Genomic DNA, 17030 nt, shown 5'->3' on the forward strand with positions numbered 1-17030 from the left:
AGTTTCCAAGGATATCTGATAGTAATCAAAGGCATTGTAGTGAGGTAGTAAAGAGCAATGCTAAACTCAAATCTGCTATGCAAGTCTAATCGTTGACATCGTATCTTTTTCGAGCGAGAAGTCTGTATTTACACAGATCCAACAGGTATCCTCTCCTGGCCCCAAGCCCTAGTCCGCTCTCTTCTCATCGCAGCGTCTTCTTCCTCCGCCCACGCCAAAGATTCACTGGGTAGCATGATAGCCTTGTCAATGGCGACAGGCAATCCACGATGCCGTCCACGAAGAGCAACAGCAGCAAGAATCAACTTGCTAATAGTATGCCAAGCGCCGCAGAAACTATAATTCTTCCCGGGATACCCAACGCTCACGCCAACACAACCATACGCAGAAACAACCTCGAAGATGATATTGAAGGTTGAAAATGCGACCGGTTGTTCCGTATAGTGGTCGCTCTCAGCTATTGCTATGAACAGCACCGCGAGTGCAATCCACCATAAGTCATGACTGAGTTGGGAACGCAGTTGTTGATGCACAAAGTACCCGCGCGAAGACTCGGTTAGTGTAGGACGACCCATGTGCTGGCGGATGATATCCATGAGCACATTACTCCGACTTGTGTTAGCGGGTTCCTCGCTTTCGTCGTTGGCATAGATGCCCAGTGAGCGTTCCTCGTAGACATTGGTGTTGCGAATTGTGAGGAGTACAGGGTACGCTGAAACGTACATCATCAGCACGTATAGGACTAATAGGCCCTGGCGCAGGTCGGCAATTGTGACCACGTAGAAGCCTCCGGCGCGCACGGCTAGCGCTTGGAACAAGCCGTCAAGGACGCGGTACTTGGATGGGAGGGCTTCAATTTCTTTGTTTCCGATGGACAGGAGTTCGAAACCGGCCCAATCGATCCCGTTGAGGATTATGATCGTACCGAGGAGGTACCAGGTGTGCCGGGCTGGGAAAAGGTTGGTATATACCCTCCGTGGATGCTCGAGGATGAAATCTAGAGTAAGGCGCCATGATTTCCACGCTGGTCGGTCAGGTATCATCATTCGCATGGTCCAGATGATGAAGCGGAGAAAGCAGGGGTAAAGTGTATTCCCGGCGAGAATGAGGAATCCCAGTGTGAGAAGGGGGTAGGCACTGAAGAAGTCAGTAGGGTTGCCAGTGGATAAGGTATATAGTAAACTCACTTTAATTGCAGAGCGGTCATGTTCATATCCAATAGAGACATGCCACTATTCACAAAGGCCGAGACTGCAAAGAAGGCACCCGTCCAAAAGGGATTCAGTCCGTTTACTTCAGCAACATCAGGGTGGTTCGCTTGCAGCCATCCCCCCCACGCCAATGATACCGAACAGGAGGCACATGACGAAGTATAGTGAGACAACAATGGAGAGAAAGGAGACTGCTTTGAGCTCGACGCCGCCAAGCTCTTCGCGCTCAGCAGATGTCAGCCCATAGAATTGTGAGTTACGCGAGATCTTCCCTTTTGAGAAGAAGGACTTCTGCGTGCCGCGGATCATCTTATGCTTGAAACTTGGGTTTTCATCTTCGGCATACAGAGGCATTGGACCAACCACGTCGCGGGGGTGGTTTTGAAGATCTGGCCGGGCTCCAATACCCGCCATGGGAAAGAGAGTGTGTTGACGGTGGTGTCGTAGGTGTAGATCTGCCACTGTAACTTGGTCATCGTCCATCCAGTGTTGATCATGGCGGGCAGACGATTCCGCTGAAGTTTCTTGGACGTTGACAGTGGCTGATTTCTTGCGATATCCTGGCAGGGTATGGTCGTTATCGGAAGGGGAATGTTCCAAGACATCCGAATTTCCCGTCTGCAGTTCCAAGACTGATGCACGCCTGGAGGCCTCCCTGGAAGCCTCGCGTTCATCCGAGACGCCTTTTAGCTTAGCCTCAAATGCCCGCTTGCGCACCATCAGCACAGTGCTGGAGATGAGAATGGCCGAGCCAAGGACCAGTAGGGTGAATAGGATGACCTGCTGAAATGTGTTCAAAGTTGACAGGTCGACCTAATTACCGTTAGAAGCTTGCTGCATAGTGTGATATTGTCCAATGACATACAGTGTTAAGGCCCGCCCCGGTCATAGCCGACACGCACAAGAAGATGGCATCAACGTAGGCCACATTCTTCCAAGGTGTGGATGTGAGGTAGAAAATGATACTGCTAATCAGACAGGTCCCGATGAAGTAGAGATAATGCAGTGTCAGGAAATTAGCGGGCGGAAGGACGGCTGTCAAAACTCGACCGATGGGGCTTCGCCACCCTCGTGCTGTGATAATTAGTGAGTGAAAAGCCATCGAGTAGGTATATTCAACATACGAATTAGCAGGGTATGAATTTTCATTTTGACGAACAAAGAACCAGCTTAGTCTCGTCCGGCCAGTTTGATTGTTCGGTGTAGTTATATGGGTAGGTGGAGGTGAAGGTGTAACTCGTGCGTCGTGCGTCCTTCACGCCCAGAGGATCTGACTCTCGCCCACTAACGCCCCCGAGCGATTTGAGCAGATGCGGAGGAGAGAAAGGCGGTATTCATGGCTAAAGGGGCCAACCTGTTTCACACGAATTGTGGGCTGTTGATGAATTTTTTTAAGGATAACGGCAACGCCCCACTTCGCCCCTTGGAAATAAATCAGATAGGGCTGAGACGGTGTGGAACTTGAATGACTCGGGTGTACTAGTAGCTGGGCGTAAGAGCATTTAGCCACACAGGCCGTCGGAGAAATAATAAAAAGAAAGGAGGGGAGAGGAGTTGGCGTATGTAGAGAAAAAACGGTGAAGCTCCGGAGAATTGAGGCGGCTTGGCGGGAACAATGCGATCTTAAAGTATAAGAAGGACTATGGAGATCAAAATATTGAGATGAACACTATCCTCGTTGAGTCTACGTGAATATTAGTACTACTGGTAGTATGGCTACCTAGTAGGTAACTCCCACGGAAGAAGGATAGCTAGTAGTAGGAAGGTGAGGCATATATAGGAGTCGCAGTCAAAGGGCCATGTGGCCGGCACCATACAAATCATAGCAAATACTACTACTAATCAATTATACCCCTTCCTCTCGCACCCAATGCCCACTCTTTCCTCCTTGTTTCTCTAGCAAGCGCACGCCTCCAATGATCATCCCCTTGTCAACAGCTTTGAGCATATCATATACTGTTAAAGCAGCCCCAGTCGCCGCCGTCATGGCCTCCATCTCAACTCCAGTTCGACCAAAACAACTCACAGTCGAAACTATCCGCATAGAGCCGTGATCCTGAAGCTTTGTTCCAGGCTCGACCAGGTCGACTGTCACCTCGACACCTGTAATGCCAATACCTGGGTGACAAAGGGGGACAATATCTGGAGTCCGCTTGGCGGCCATAATTCCCGCGATTCGGGCAACGCTGTAGACGTCACCTTTGTGTGTACCTTGGCCTTTGCGGAGGAGTTCCCATGGTCGTGGATTTGAGAAGGATACTTCGCAGGCGGCAGTGGCTTTGCGTGCGGTTTCAGGTTTCTTCGTGATCTGTGTCATGTGTACGGTTTGTGAAGGTGTGAGGTGGGGGAGGTCGGGGTCTGAGGCTGTAGAGAGGGAGTGCGACTTTTTTTCAAGTTCATCGGGGATTGGGGTGGTGGTGGGAATATTGCTTGAGGGACGCCCACTGTGGTATAAACGGGCCTGGGGGGGACCCGAGACTGGTAAGGAGATGCGAGGGAATCCTCGACCAGGGAGAATATGCAGGCACGCCCGGTTTATACTTTGGAAGAGCCGGTCTACTATCTATCCGGAGATCAGCAGAGTCATTGAAACTTCATTCATATGTACATGGTACCAAATATCCATCACCGCTAACACCAGTCCATGAATATGCATCATAAATCATTCCAGTCATAAGGGAAGTCGGGCCTACCCACCGATAAGAATCATAGGCCGGTTCTTCATGTTCTCCAATTTCCCCATCCCAGCATGCTTCGCCTTCTTACGTTTGACGGCTGCGCCAATGACATCGAGGATTTCACGCTCCCGTTCATTGACGAGGCCGCCTTCATCGCTGAGGAGAGCCGCAGACTGTACGGTCTCCAATAGTCGCAGCTCCTTCAATGCCTCTTCATCAATAGGCTGTCCGTCGTTCTCCCGGCGAATTATATCCCGCAAGGAAACCTCGGCATTACCAAAGAGACACACTTTGAGGTTCCCGTCGCTAGTAATACGTAGTCGGTTGCATGTTCCGCAGAAGTTATGCGTCATGCTAGTGATGAATCCCATCTGGCCCTGGAATCCAGGGACTTTATAAGTCTTGCTGGTATCATTCTTATGGTCGGTGACCTTTTCAAGCGAAGGGTATTTCTCCCGGATCATCGCCAGCATCTCCTGGTAGGGGAACATCTTGCCCTGGTTCCACTTGTTGCCATCAAAAGGCATATATTCGATGAAGCGCACCTCGACGGGCATTTCGCGGCCCAACTCGACAAAAGGTATGATCTCGCGGTCATTCATCCCCCGCATAACGACGCAGTTGATTTTCAACTTGATCCCCGCACCGACCTTGTTCATTTCCAGAATCCGATCGATGCTCTTCATCACCGCGTCAAAGCCCTTCCGCCTAGTCATAATCTGATACTGAAACGGGTCCAGTGTGTCCAAACTGAGGTTGACCCCGGTCAGCCCCGCCTCCACCATGGGATCTAACTTGCGATGCAAGGAGATACCGTTGGTGGTGAGGCAGAGCTCGCGGAGCCCGTCGCGCCGCAGCTTGCCGATATCCTGCATGAGAGGGACGATGTCCTTCCGCACAGTCGGCTCACCACCTGTCAGGCGGATTTTCGTGACGCCCTGCGAGACGAAAAGGGAGGACAGGTATAAGATTTCCGGGGAGGTCAACAGGCGTGGCTGTGGCGAGAGCTCGATGCCTTCCTCCGGCATGCAGTAGAGACAGCGCAGGTTGCACCGCTCGGTGACGCTGATGCGCAGGTAGTCATGTTGGCGATTGAAGGAGTCGGTCAGGAACTGTGAAAAGGGTTTTGCGGATTTGAGTGCAGTGAGGCGGGGGGTGGCGTCTGAAGGAGGCCCGGGTACGGTCGCAGTGGTTGGCGATGGAGATGATGATGGAGAGGTTGTGCTCTGCCACCGGATAGAGGGGAGCCGCCGCGAGATGAGTCGTCTGGACAGCATGACGAAGGTTAGGATACAGGCATTGCGGGGGGGGTCCAGGTGCAGGTGTTCAAGCTATAAAGGGTACGAGTATTGGTGGTTGCCGCATGTACTTCCTTGAAGAGGCCCGAGGGTTTCCTGGGTAAGTCTGCGGCCGAGCCACACATTCCGACCGCCGCGTTCGGAGTGGCCCGCAGATACTAGTTGATACTGGCATTGGATACGGCTTGATAACGATTGGTTGTACTTTTATTACAAATTTATCCATGTGGCCATCATGATTTATTTGTATATCGGGAAGATCAATACTAGACAGAGATGAATACTGTTCCAGGGCTAGAAAGGAGATATATATTCCAGTTAATACGAGTACTAAGGACTATCGTAGTGATTTCACACGCCTGTAACTGGTCCTCCAACTTGTTCAAGTTGTCAGAATCCCGTCCAGCCTGGCCTGCTAGACCCAGAAAAATGTTAAAAAATCAAATTAATTCACCACTATAACAAACAAGCAACGCAATACTAAGCGTCGCCGGTCAAAAATAACAAAAAATGCGACGAGCCGGGATCGAACCAGCGACCTCACGATTTGCTGTAACAGCTGATTGAAGTTGTTCTTCAGTCGTGCGCTCTCCCAACTGAGCTATCATCGCCGCTTGATGGAAAATGGCTGGATTATTGCAGAGTTGATGTTGAGTCTGACGTTTTTCTGAAACTAAGCAGCACAGATTTGGGGTCAGGCTGCTAGGACGAGAAATCGAAGATTATTTTGACAACAATTGAATATTGTGATTTGATTTTGAATACGGTTGTTTGAAAATGTTCAAACTCAATAGATGTGTTTTTTAAAGAGTTTTTAGGATTTTATTGAAGCCAGAATCGTCAGAATCGTCGAGATTTGAAGGAGGTAGGGTGAGATTCTGGCCAGAATTCGATATCAGGTGACTTTAGCCCGCACCAATCACAATCACGCACGGCAAGCCGAGGCGGGTCCAGAAGACGCCTTTCCCGATCGGGATTTTTTCTGGCGTGCCGGACAATCGCCGCGGGTTGCGTGAAATGGCCACCGCGCCTCAATATTTAAATTTCCCAGATGCGAGATTCCCTTCAGATCCCCAGAGAACACACACATAACACACGCGCCCACCATGATCGGTACCACAGCTGACGAGCCCCTCCACGGTAAGCACTACATCCAATTATCTACTCTACACACCATAGGATGGGATACCCACTGTGGCAGCGTCCCTTTACACTAAGATAGTGACTGATAAGCCTCAGTGCTCGACCTGCCCCAGATCTACAAGAAGCCTTCTGGCACCGAGCTGCTCAAGGCTCTGGCCCTGTTAACTCTGCAGCCACGATCATTCGGCATCACCGCTGACACCGTCAAGGGCCCTGCGGTACAGCCCGAGGGTGTGACTCGCTATCTCACCTCCATCATTTCCAGTCCGCTCTCATGGCTCGACACCGAGGAGTTGCAGGAAGCAGTCTGGGACGCGGCATCAGCCCGTCTGAGCGAGCGATCTGGCCGTACCGGTAAACGCCGCGCCACCGTACCCCCCGTAGTGGAGTGTAGTTGCTAACAGACGTAGCCATGCCGGCCATGTCGCGCATCTTCAGCATTCCCGCCTCCTCCGTCGAGGAGTACACTCTCACCTTACACGAACCATCCCTCACATCGGATAACCTGGGTATGAAGACATGGGTATCCTCCTACCTCCTTTCCCGCCGCCTGCACAAACTGCTCGAATCGCCAGCAGAACTCGTCCCCACCAGTTCAACCGAGCCGTCCACCCCAAATGATAAACAGCTTCGAGCATTGGAGCTCGGCTCCGGGACGGGTCTTGTCGGTTTGTCCTTTGCCGCGCTGAAGGGCAAGTCAGCCACCATCCACTTGACCGATTTGCCCGAGATCGTGCCCAACCTCGCCCACAACGCCTCTCTAAACGTGGAGCTTATGAAAACAACCGAGGCAAGCGTGACAACAGGTGTCCTGGACTGGTCCGTCACGCCGGACCCTCTGCCCACTGCGGAGGAGAGATTCGATGTCATTCTCGCCGCCGATCCGCTCTACTCGCCGCTTCATCCGAAACTGCTAGTCGATACCATTGGGCCGTGGCTCAGTCGTGGTCTGGACGCGCGGGTTGTCACGGAGATGCCCCTGCGTGACGCATATCTGCCACAGGTAGCGGAGTTCCGGCAGCGCATGTTTGATCTTGGGCTGGCGGTGGTCGAGGAGGGCGAAGAAGTCGGGTATGATGACTGGGAGAGTGCGAACGGCGAGGCACTGGCTGTAAAATGCTGGTGGTCTATCTGGGGATGGAGCGAGAAGGTATAATTGTGCCGCAGGACATCTCATGAGGCCGATATGATGAAATCACGAATAGACGATAGTACACGATAGAGGACGCTAGACATAGACGAGTCCGTCCGCTAGATGCATCGAGATAAAACCAGAATAAACATGCATTTGAAAGGTCTGCAGTCACAAGTAGATGTAGATGTAGTGGTGGAGACAAGGTTGATGGCAGTTGAAGAACTTTGAACTTAGCTGGACGTTGCACGACCCGTCCTGGTCGCGTGGGGCAATGACGTATCCTGGCTGGACTGGCACAAGCCACCACCACCAGCTTCATCCAACATTTCAGTTCTTTTTCCCACGGATTTCTCAATTTCCACCTCTTCAACCATCCAACGAGCCTCATGAGACCAACTCAGTTCTCCCGCATTCCATACAATCCGCCATCTGGTTAAAATGCATAGCCAGCGACATCCATGATCCAGCTGCCTACACCAACCACACAACTTTACAAAGTCAACGACAATATACACACAAAACTATATACAGAGGTGCCAAAATTATACACCTCTCAGATATAAACCGATACCATGGTCATCGGCCTCCTTTTCCTAACCTCCATCCCCACCGTGACAGGCACAGCCTTCGCAACCAGCGAGCAGCGCAAGGCCAACCAGCGCAAAGAAGATGCACGACGGATGGTCAAGTTCAACATCGAATCCGTGTGCTCGGGAGACACAGATGATGATCGCGATTTGAATGGGAGGAGAGTGGTAGTTCGGGATGAGAAGGTGAGTCAAGCCATTTCCCTTCCCTTCCCTTCCTTTCCTTTACTATAACCCAACTCAACCAACTAACCCAATAAAACAAACAGGTCTATCTCGACATGGTCGACCCAAGCCAGCGTAAAATCCCCTCCTTCACAGCCCTGGCATTCTACATCGAATACCCCGAACTGGACGAAACAAAACATCTAGACCGCGGTCTAGGCCTACCTACATACGTTGCCGCCAATCCGCCACTCCTCAACTGGATCTATGCGGATAAAGATACGCATGAGTTGAGGTATGGAAACCGGACGCAGAGTGTGGAACATTTCGTTGGGCCGTGGGATTGGACGGAGGATGAAAAGACTATTCTGCTGGAAAAGAAGGATGCGTTTTATGCCGTGGAGGAAGAGGAGGGGCAGTGGGCTTTGTATTATGATCGGGATGGAGATGAATTGGCGCGGGTTTTGGAGGAGCAGGAGATGTTGGATAATGCTTTTGTGCCTGTTTCGCTTGTTCGGAAGATTGCAGAGGAGCCACCGGCTCCTCCTAGTCAGAGTCAAGGACAAGGTCAGGCTGGGGGAAGTGCGGGAAGTGCTGGGAAGTAACGAGTCATGATTTATTTATACGCCGTGATGATTATGAGCCGCCGTTATAGTTGCATAGTCGATGCCAACTCTCGTTATACAAAATGTCTAATCCTCAAGTCCATCCCAACTCCCATCATCACTCACAGCATCGCCCGAAGCAGCAGCTTTCCTATTACGACTAGCAGCAATAGCCCCCTTCTTCTTATTCTCCAAGCGACGCTCAAAACCGCTCTTCGTACTGATCCTCGCCTTCCGTGCCTCCCTCTCCTCCTGCTCCTTGTCCTTGCCCTCTTTGCCACCGATTTGCTTCGAGAGCTGCCGAGCCCTGACACCATGTTTCTTGAGCTCCTGCTTGCCCTTCTTGCTGAGATCCGGCAGAGACTCGAGCAGCCATTTCTGGATAGACTTTGCGCCATCCGTGCCGCGGAGTTTCTCGCTGGCGTCGATGACATTGGCAATACTCTTGACGTAAGGGATGTCTTCCTTTGTGTAGAATGTTACAGCAATGCCACCCTCGCGACCCGCACGACCTGTTCGTCCAGCACGGTGGACGTAGATGGCGGCTGAGTTCGGAATATCGTAGTTGACGATTCCGTTCAGCCCCTTGATATCCAGGCCGCGGGAGAGAGCATCAGTGGTCACCAGGATCCAGATCTCGCCTTTGCGGAAGTCGCGCATAATGTCTGACCGCTGGTTATCGGATAGATCAGAGTGAAGCACGGCAATGCGGGAGGATCCGCCGGCCTCGGCGGGTATGTCGTATTTCAATTCGGAGTGCAAAGCAACGGCACGGGGAATGGTTTGGGTGAAGATGAGGAATGGAGGTCGAAGGCGGACATCTGAGGGTGAAGCCGCCGTGGGATGAAGAAGCTGGCGGAGACCTAGCAGTTTACCCTGTTCAGTGGCTGCATAGACCAGTCGATGGTCAATGTTGGGAACAGCCGAGTCTTTCAGACCGACAACCAGACGGACTAGCGGGTGTAGGGTGTTGCTGGTCTGGCCAATCTTTTCCAGGCGCTCTTTAATCGTTGAACGGGTGAGTTCCTCGATGTTGGAGCCCATGGTTGCGGACCAGAGGCTCACGCGCAGGTCCGGGTGCACACACGAACGCCAGATATCGAGTGTTTGCTCGCGGAATAATGGGTCCAGGAGGACATCTGCTTCATCGAAGACCAGGCTTCGCACTAATGGCATGCTTGCCACGGATTTCGTCTGGTTTGCAGACAGCGAGTTGACAAGTTGCAGGGGAGTCGTAACCAGGATATCGCTCTTGGTGACGGGTGAGTTGTTTTGGCCTTTGGCCTTGCTGCCCTCTTCCTCGTCCTCCTCGTCTTCGGATCCAGATGCATCACTCTCTTCATTCGCGGTAGCTCCTTCACTCTCAACCACCCGCATGCCCTTCTTCATCAATGTGATCTTGACACCGGTACCTGCCACCAGCTTCCGTCCTTCATTGACAATCTGGCTGGCAAGTTCCTTCGTGGGCACCACGACCACAGACAGAATTCCATGCTCGTCAGCACCGGAGTGATGGTGTCGGACAATCTTGTTGATCACGGGGATCAAGAAGGACAGCGTTTTACCACTACCAGTAGGAGCCACCACAAGAAGATCCGGTTCGGAGGCATTCTTCGCGGATCCTCCAAGTAAAAGCGGAAGAGATGACAGTTGAACTTCCGTGGGCATCGTAAAGCCCTGCTCTGCAACGTTGCTGGCGAGTCGACTGGAGATTTTGTATCGGGTGCGAAGCTCCTTGAACGAAACAAGCGGTTGCGGAAACATGCGTCTGGCACGCTTCTGCTCTTTCTTGCTCAGCTCAGGTGCCTTGTCCTTCTTAGACTTCTTCTTTTTCTTCCTCGATTCCTTTTCTTTTTCCTTTTCCGCGGCCGTGGGCTGGATCTCACTCAGATCACGCAGATCCGTCACTTTGATCTTGTGCGAGTTCAAGATAGTGCGACATTCCACTTCGTCCATGGTATCCTCTTCCTCCGAGTCGTCATCGCGTTGCTCAGTTGTGGGGGTTTGGTCATCCTTCGTCGTAGATGCGCCAGTCGGAGGCGCAGCGGAGCGCTTGGTGGTATGGAAAAAGTCCAAATCAGCTGGGATTGCGCCGTCGTCTTCGGTCACAGCCAAACGCTTCCTCTTCTTGCCATGCTTCGACTCGAGCTCGTCGGCTTCGGCGGTCCGGAAGAGTTGCGGGTTGGTTGCGGTGCCCGCGGAGGGTAGGCGAGCAGCAGGATCTGCTGTCGATACAGCGGCCTTTTTAAAATTTGCTGACCGGGTCAACAAGCGGAATGCATCCATTGTGGGGGGAAAGTTGAGGGAGTTGGAGCTGTCGATATTTTGTCGCAAGGCAAAAAAAGATAATGAGCATCGGACCCACCGACACTACTCCGCACCAATCAGCGGTGTCCGAGCATCGTACGGTACAGAAGAGAATACACCATTGACACAACGGTGACGGGCGTGAGAATCCAAAAAAGAGCAATATAGCTAATGCTGTGACCATGTAGTATATATCTGGATATTTCATGCTGAGGTTGGCGAGAAAGAAAGAGGAGGAGAAAGAGGAGGAAGGTGGGAAGTGGGAGGTTCCAGCCGGTTCAAGAGATTCTACTACGGAAATTGTGTAACTACGCTTGGTTGTGAGATGGAACAAAAGTTGCAAATAATTTCTATCTCAGACAACAGTTTATTTTCCATCGTCTATCATACAGAGTACAAACGCGAAAAAGGGAAACATAGGAAAGGGTGGTTGTGCGAAAAGAAAGGACGAGTTCCACATCTAGTGGTGGTGTTCAGGCTCGCCCCGGTAGCCGACAAGGTTGAAACGACCGATGATCTCGCCGACAGTGAAGAAACCGATGACCTCAGCGGCGGTGACACCGGCGAGGGCCATCTCCTTGGGGCTGGCGTTGCGGACGCGGGCCAGGAAGTTCTGGGGGGGAAGGCAGGCTCTTGATAGCGGCGGGGTTCTTGGCGGCGTTGATCAGGGGCTGGAAGTAGGACTGGAAGGTGGCCATGTTGCTAAAGAAAAAAAGGGAATTAGATGAGATTTGGCAGAGATGATGAAGGTGCGGTGCAGCGCAAGGCAACTTACGGAGGAGTCATGTTCTGGCCACGGAAAACCAGCTTGCCGAGCTCAAGACCGACACGGGAGTAGTAGAGGGTAGGGGGAATCATGGCTGCAAAAAGTGATCAGTTAGCAATGCAATGGAAAGCAGAAAATAAACGGAAAGTAAAAGTCCACGCTTGGGATGTGAACAAGGAGAGCCGGAAGTATCCGCCTATGAAGTTATCGGCCAACACTGAACAGTGCCAGCCTTAACCGGTTTATCAATTGGCATCTCCTATGCTTCATAGCATCCATGATAACATTCCCAAGCATTTCCATTCGAAAGAGATCGGTGTTGGTATGATTGAAGGGTGTCTTACAGTCGACGAAAGAGACGACCTTGCCGACAGGGCCGCCGACCTTGCGGAGGGCGGAGGCAGCATTGGAGATGGCAGGACCAGCGGCAGCAGTGGCCTTGGAGAGACCATCGGTAGCCTTGGAAGCAGCTTGGCCGGCCTTGTTGGCGGCCTCGGAAGTGGTGGAAGAGTGTCTGACCACGGTCCGACGGGTCAGGAACTGCGATTGCCGCAGGACGGCACGAGTGGCAGCGGGCATCTTGGGGACTGCGAGAGGAGAAGGAGCGGAGACAAGAAGTCGATCACAGATCACCCAGGATAGTCGCTGGTGGGAAGAGGAGAAGGTCCAATTGGCGGGTTTGGTCTATCGCAACGACGGGACCAGAATCTGCGGACTCGGGAGGTTCAGGAAAGATGGTCACGTGAGTAAACAGCAGTGGCAGAGACAGCGGAGAGCGGACACTATGGTGACATTGGGGGAAATGGGATAAGTGCAATATTGATATTTTCAATATTAATTATTCTTCAAGAGTATTATCTCTAGCCTAATAAAGAGTGTTGAATTCGCTTCATGGCTGGAAATGAGTTCCAATGTACTAAATCTGCATGGGCCAGTGAGGTCACAGTGTGGCTGGGATTCTCTTGTATATGCTAGTAGTCGTAGTACTACCTAGTAGGTACCCTAGGTATTTATACCCAGTGCTGTCCACGGCATACTACTAGTAGTATACAGAGAACTTGCTTGAGGTATTCGAAGTATAACCCACCTGAGCGAGTGCCAGTGGCATATTGCGATACTAGAATATACTTTGGTCAAGAGGCAATGTTGGTTTGCAGTATACTAGTAGTGGTATAGCACCACCATCCGTCAAATTTGAAGTTTGCCTCCTCCGACTCAAACCGTGACTGAGATAGCTCAAGCTGTAGTACTAGTAGCCGTGAATTTAACCTTAGCACGACACACTACTATGATCCTAAATTTGCCCCAATTGCCGGCCAATCCTACTCGGTGGTACAGACGGATCGGCACCTTCGGCAAGGAAACCGGCCTGGTCGGCCAACCATCGGTAGACCATGTAGTTACTCCGTGCTAGTACTATTTAACCAGGGTAACTTCCATTGTTTGGCTTCTTCTAGAAACAGGTCAGCAGGTCACGGATCTTCTCCGGGGTGCTACATGGCTGCATGGCTGGTCCCACTCTGGATAAAAGACGCGGAGGGGAGTCGCCCTCTGCAAACAGAACAAACCAGGGGCGACACCCAAGCGGAGTTTGTGAGGGTTTGTCCATCAACCGGACAACAGGATGGGCCGCCACCGGAGAATTACCTTTTTGGCGATAGTACAGTAGTATAGTGTATACTCTATAGTATATAGTATAGATATGATAAAGAACAGACATACATTTAGGAATACATCGATATAGAATATAGAAATTGAGAGATATGAGTGCCTAGATATTCTGCACAACTGTACTACCCCGTACTGAACACAATTAACCGATCGCCACAGGCCCAGCGGAGGAGGCTGCCCGGTTAGACTGCCCCAAGGAAAGTTGGCCCCGCGCGGTTAAATCGAATGCCCCTCCACTCCACTTTTTTACTCCATCTCTGGTCATGTATGGGGGGGGGGGGGAATGACATGGGGGTCGCATTGCTGCCACCCGCACTGTTGCAGAATTTGGACAGTATTAAAGGGCCCTTGCTGCTGCTCTCGTGTTTCCTCTCATCTCCCCTAACCCTTTCATATCATCCAGCTCACCATGTCTTCCGCAACCACCGTGACCAAGACTAACATTGGTGTTTACACCAACCCCAACCACGACCTCTGGATCGCCGAGACTACCCCCAAGGTCGAGGATGTGCAGGCTGGCAAGGGTCTGAAGCCCGGCGAGGTCACAGTCGAGGTGCGCAGCACTGGTATTTGCGGGTAAGTCATGAACATACCATTTCTAAACATTGATTGCATGTCATTGCATGTCCTAACCGCAACAACAGCTCCGACGTCCACTTCTGGCACGCTGGTTGCATTGGCCCCATGGTCGTTACTGGCGACCACGTCCTCGGTCACGAATCTGCCGGTCAAATTGTCGCGGTCGCCCCCGATGTCACCCACCTCAAGCTCGGCGACCGTGTCGCCATCGAACCCAATGTTATCTGTAACGCCTGCGAGCCCTGCCTGACTGGCCGCTACAACGGCTGCGAGAATGTCGCCTTCCTCTCCACCCCTCCCGTCGACGGCCTGCTCCGCCGATACGTCAACCACCCCTCCATTTGGTGCCACAAGATCGGCGAGATGAGCTACGAGGACGGTGCCCTTCTGGAGCCCCTCAGTGTGACTCTGGCGGCCGTCGAGCGCAGCGGGCTGCGCCTCGGCGACCCCCTCCTCATCACCGGTGCCGGTCCCATCGGTCTGATTAGCTTGCTTAGCGCTCGCGCCGCTGGTGCATGCCCCATCGTCATCACCGATATCGACGAGGGCCGTCTGGCCTTCGCCAAGACCATTGCGCCTGAGGTTCGTACCTACAAGGTGCAACCCGGTCTGTCTGCCGAGCAACAAGCTGCCGGAATTATCAATGTCTTCAACGATGGCAAGGGCTCCGAGCTGGGTGCTCTGCGACCTAAGCTGTGCCTGGAGTGCACCGGTGTGGAGAGCAGTGTCAACTCCGCCATCTGGAGCATGAAGTTCGGCGGCAAGGTGTTTATCATCGGCGTGGGCAAGAACGAGATGAACATTCCATTCATGCGTTTGAGTACCCAGGAAATCGACCTTCAGTACCAGTACCGCTACTCTAACACCTGGCCTCGCGCCATTCGCCTGGTGCAAAACGGTGTGATTGATCTGCGCAGCCTGGTTACCCACCGCTTCGCATTGGAGGATGCGCTGAAGGCGTTTGAGACGGCGGCGAATCCCAAGACTGGTGCGATTAAGGTGCAGATTATGAGCTCGGAGGAGGATGTCAAGGCTGCTTCCGCTGGTCAGAAGATCTAAGCATGACTTTTTGTTATATACCTGGTGTCGGGGCTGTTGATTTATGATTGATGTTTAGAGATGCTTGGGTTATAGAGCATGAAATGAATTTCCTTTGTTTCCAAGATAAGATGGCAGCCAGCGAAAAGTAAATTCAATGTGCATGTAGGTACTCCACAGCGCTCCAGGTTATATACTAGGTATAGCAAGGACCTTGTGGCGCGAGGACCCGCGTCGTCCGCGTCGTCAAAGCTACAGCATACAATTATTGTTGTTGTCATTTCCGCCTTCACGAAAACCAGTTAAATATTGAAAAAGCAAGGCCAAGCCACTAGAATAAAAAGACAAAGGGAACAAAGCTACAGAATAGAGAGGAGAAAAGTGCACACGCTCGTCGGTCACCTGATATCAACCAACCCGTCGGGAAATCTGACTTGCAAGTTTTAACGATTCTGGCCTCAATAAAAATCCCAACTTCTCACAAAAGAATATCTACCAAATGCAAATATATTAAAGGTAATATTTCTGAAATTTGATTGGAATATTCCACTGTTGTTGGGATACGCTTAGAAGTCCCTGGCGGCCCGGTCCCAAACCTCCATCGTTCAGCTTCAAAAAAGCCAGATTCACCCTCAAATGATTTCCAATGCCTAGAGAAAGGGGTTGGGTACACACAGACTCAATAGTAGCATCGGCAATAGCAGAAACCGTGAGTACAGCAAAAAGAATATGAATATAATAAGCGGGAGGAGCTCTCTGACTCATACGCATCACCATCGTAAGTTCAGCAATTGACGCCGCTCCATCCCATCCTTCGCCGCGGTCAACAAGTACATCCAGCAAATATTCCAAGGGAATCTCCGGAATAGGTCTTTCCCCTCAAGTTCGAGGAGATAAAGCGGTAGGTCGGGCATTTTCTGCTGTGTGTAGAGGTTGAGTCGACACCGTCGGTGCGAAGATATCGGTTCACCCCTGCGCGGTTTTGAGGGCTCATACCGACATTCTCTGGTATAAGCGGCGCACCACAGCCCACGCACGCTCCGCGGAATTTTTTCCCCAATCTTTGAGAGTGAATCCTTGGTAAACTCGATGGTATCAACCTCTTGGAAGGCCTGTTTGGTCGTAATGTTCTCAAGATGAGCGTCAGCGGCGTCAACCACCAGGTCCCGAAGTCCGCGATCACTCTTTGGTATACTATCATAAACAAGTGGTATGAAACTGAGGAAATATTTTGTTCCGTGGCGTCGGGATCGCCGTTATCGAAAATGAAATATTCGCCTATTTTATGAGCAGTGTTGAACCATCATGTGGACCCGATTGTTCTCGCGGGGGTGGGAAGGATGAGAATGACAAAGGGAGAGATTCGGCATAATTGCGAGAAGCAGGTGTAAGTGGGAAGAGAGAGAGAAAAGGAAGAAAGGCTTTGGGGGTGAAGGAGAAGGAGAAGGGCAAGGGTTCACAGTCCACGTGCCTGCCTAAACGGGCAGTTGGAAGTAGGGCATTTTAGTGATGGTAGTAGAGTAATAGTAATGTATGCTAGTACTGTAACAGTAAATACTGTAGCAAGTACTATAGCTACCTATGGGATATCAATCTGTATACTGTATCATACTAAATCTAGCCAAGTTATGCATGTATCCTGCAGATCAGATCACCCAAGTGTTTGTTTATAGTAGATGATAGTAAGTATACTACTAATAGTTACCCTACCTACCTGGGCATATACCGGCATATCCCAGGCACCTCTCACCAACGACAGACTCATCGGTCATTATCCTCTCCTCTCCCCCCCCTGTCCTCCACTCTGCTTCCCCACTCAAGTTGCACCAATTTATATTCAGGCCAAC

General features: G+C 51.5%; 7 protein-coding genes across 7 annotated transcripts; 3 read left to right on the forward strand and 4 right to left on the reverse strand.

Annotated features, from left to right (window-relative positions):
• Positions 1 to 128: 128 nt before the first annotated feature.
• Positions 129 to 2313, reverse strand: N7481_001815 (uncharacterized protein; the record flags this gene model as incomplete). Its single annotated transcript, XM_057261034.1, has 4 exons — positions 129 to 1137; positions 1188 to 1293; positions 1349 to 2024; positions 2077 to 2313. The coding sequence occupies 4 exons, from the start codon at positions 2311 to 2313 to the stop codon at positions 129 to 131; spliced, it is 2028 nt and encodes a 675-aa protein (XP_057125966.1).
• A 744-nt stretch (positions 2314 to 3057) lies between these two features.
• On the reverse strand, positions 3058 to 5166 carry N7481_001816 (molybdopterin cofactor biosynthetic protein; the record flags this gene model as incomplete). Its single annotated transcript, XM_057261035.1, has 3 exons — positions 3058 to 3774; positions 3827 to 3842; positions 3905 to 5166. The coding sequence occupies 3 exons, from the start codon at positions 5164 to 5166 to the stop codon at positions 3058 to 3060; spliced, it is 1995 nt and encodes a 664-aa protein (XP_057125967.1).
• A 1127-nt stretch (positions 5167 to 6293) lies between these two features.
• N7481_001817 (S-adenosylmethionine-dependent methyltransferase) lies at positions 6294 to 7486 on the forward strand (the record flags this gene model as incomplete). The annotated part of the gene is made up of 3 exons (XM_057261036.1): positions 6294 to 6327; positions 6427 to 6684; positions 6741 to 7486. 3 exons carry the CDS (start codon positions 6294 to 6296, stop codon positions 7484 to 7486), a joined length of 1038 nt encoding a protein of 345 aa, XP_057125968.1.
• Positions 7487 to 8037: 551 nt separating this feature from the next.
• Positions 8038 to 8822, forward strand: N7481_001818 (uncharacterized protein; the record flags this gene model as incomplete). The annotated part of the gene is made up of 2 exons (XM_057261037.1): positions 8038 to 8238; positions 8322 to 8822. The coding sequence occupies 2 exons, from the start codon at positions 8038 to 8040 to the stop codon at positions 8820 to 8822; spliced, it is 702 nt and encodes a 233-aa protein (XP_057125969.1).
• Positions 8823 to 8909: 87 nt separating this feature from the next.
• rok1 (RNA-dependent ATPase ROK1) lies at positions 8910 to 11108 on the reverse strand (the record flags this gene model as incomplete). Its single annotated transcript, XM_057261038.1, has 1 exon — positions 8910 to 11108. The coding sequence occupies one exon, from the start codon at positions 11106 to 11108 to the stop codon at positions 8910 to 8912; it is 2199 nt and encodes a 732-aa protein (XP_057125970.1).
• A 481-nt stretch (positions 11109 to 11589) lies between these two features.
• Positions 11590 to 12474, reverse strand: N7481_001820 (F1F0 ATP synthase subunit g; the record flags this gene model as incomplete). The annotated part of the gene is made up of 3 exons (XM_057261039.1): positions 11590 to 11779; positions 11905 to 11989; positions 12240 to 12474. 3 exons carry the CDS (start codon positions 12472 to 12474, stop codon positions 11590 to 11592), a joined length of 510 nt encoding a protein of 169 aa, XP_057125971.1.
• A 1501-nt stretch (positions 12475 to 13975) lies between these two features.
• Positions 13976 to 15204, forward strand: N7481_001821 (NAD(P)-dependent alcohol dehydrogenase; the record flags this gene model as incomplete). Its single annotated transcript, XM_057261040.1, has 2 exons — positions 13976 to 14142; positions 14211 to 15204. 2 exons carry the CDS (start codon positions 13976 to 13978, stop codon positions 15202 to 15204), a joined length of 1161 nt encoding a protein of 386 aa, XP_057125972.1.
• Between the last annotated feature and the right edge of the window lie 1826 nt (positions 15205 to 17030).

This window comes from Penicillium waksmanii, assembly GCF_028829765.1.
Source record: "Penicillium waksmanii strain IBT 27052 chromosome Unknown utg000002l:1.0-3326099.0:1.0-3328782.0, whole genome shotgun sequence".
In the NCBI taxonomy this organism is placed as follows: Eukaryota; Fungi; Ascomycota; class Eurotiomycetes; order Eurotiales; family Aspergillaceae; genus Penicillium; species Penicillium waksmanii.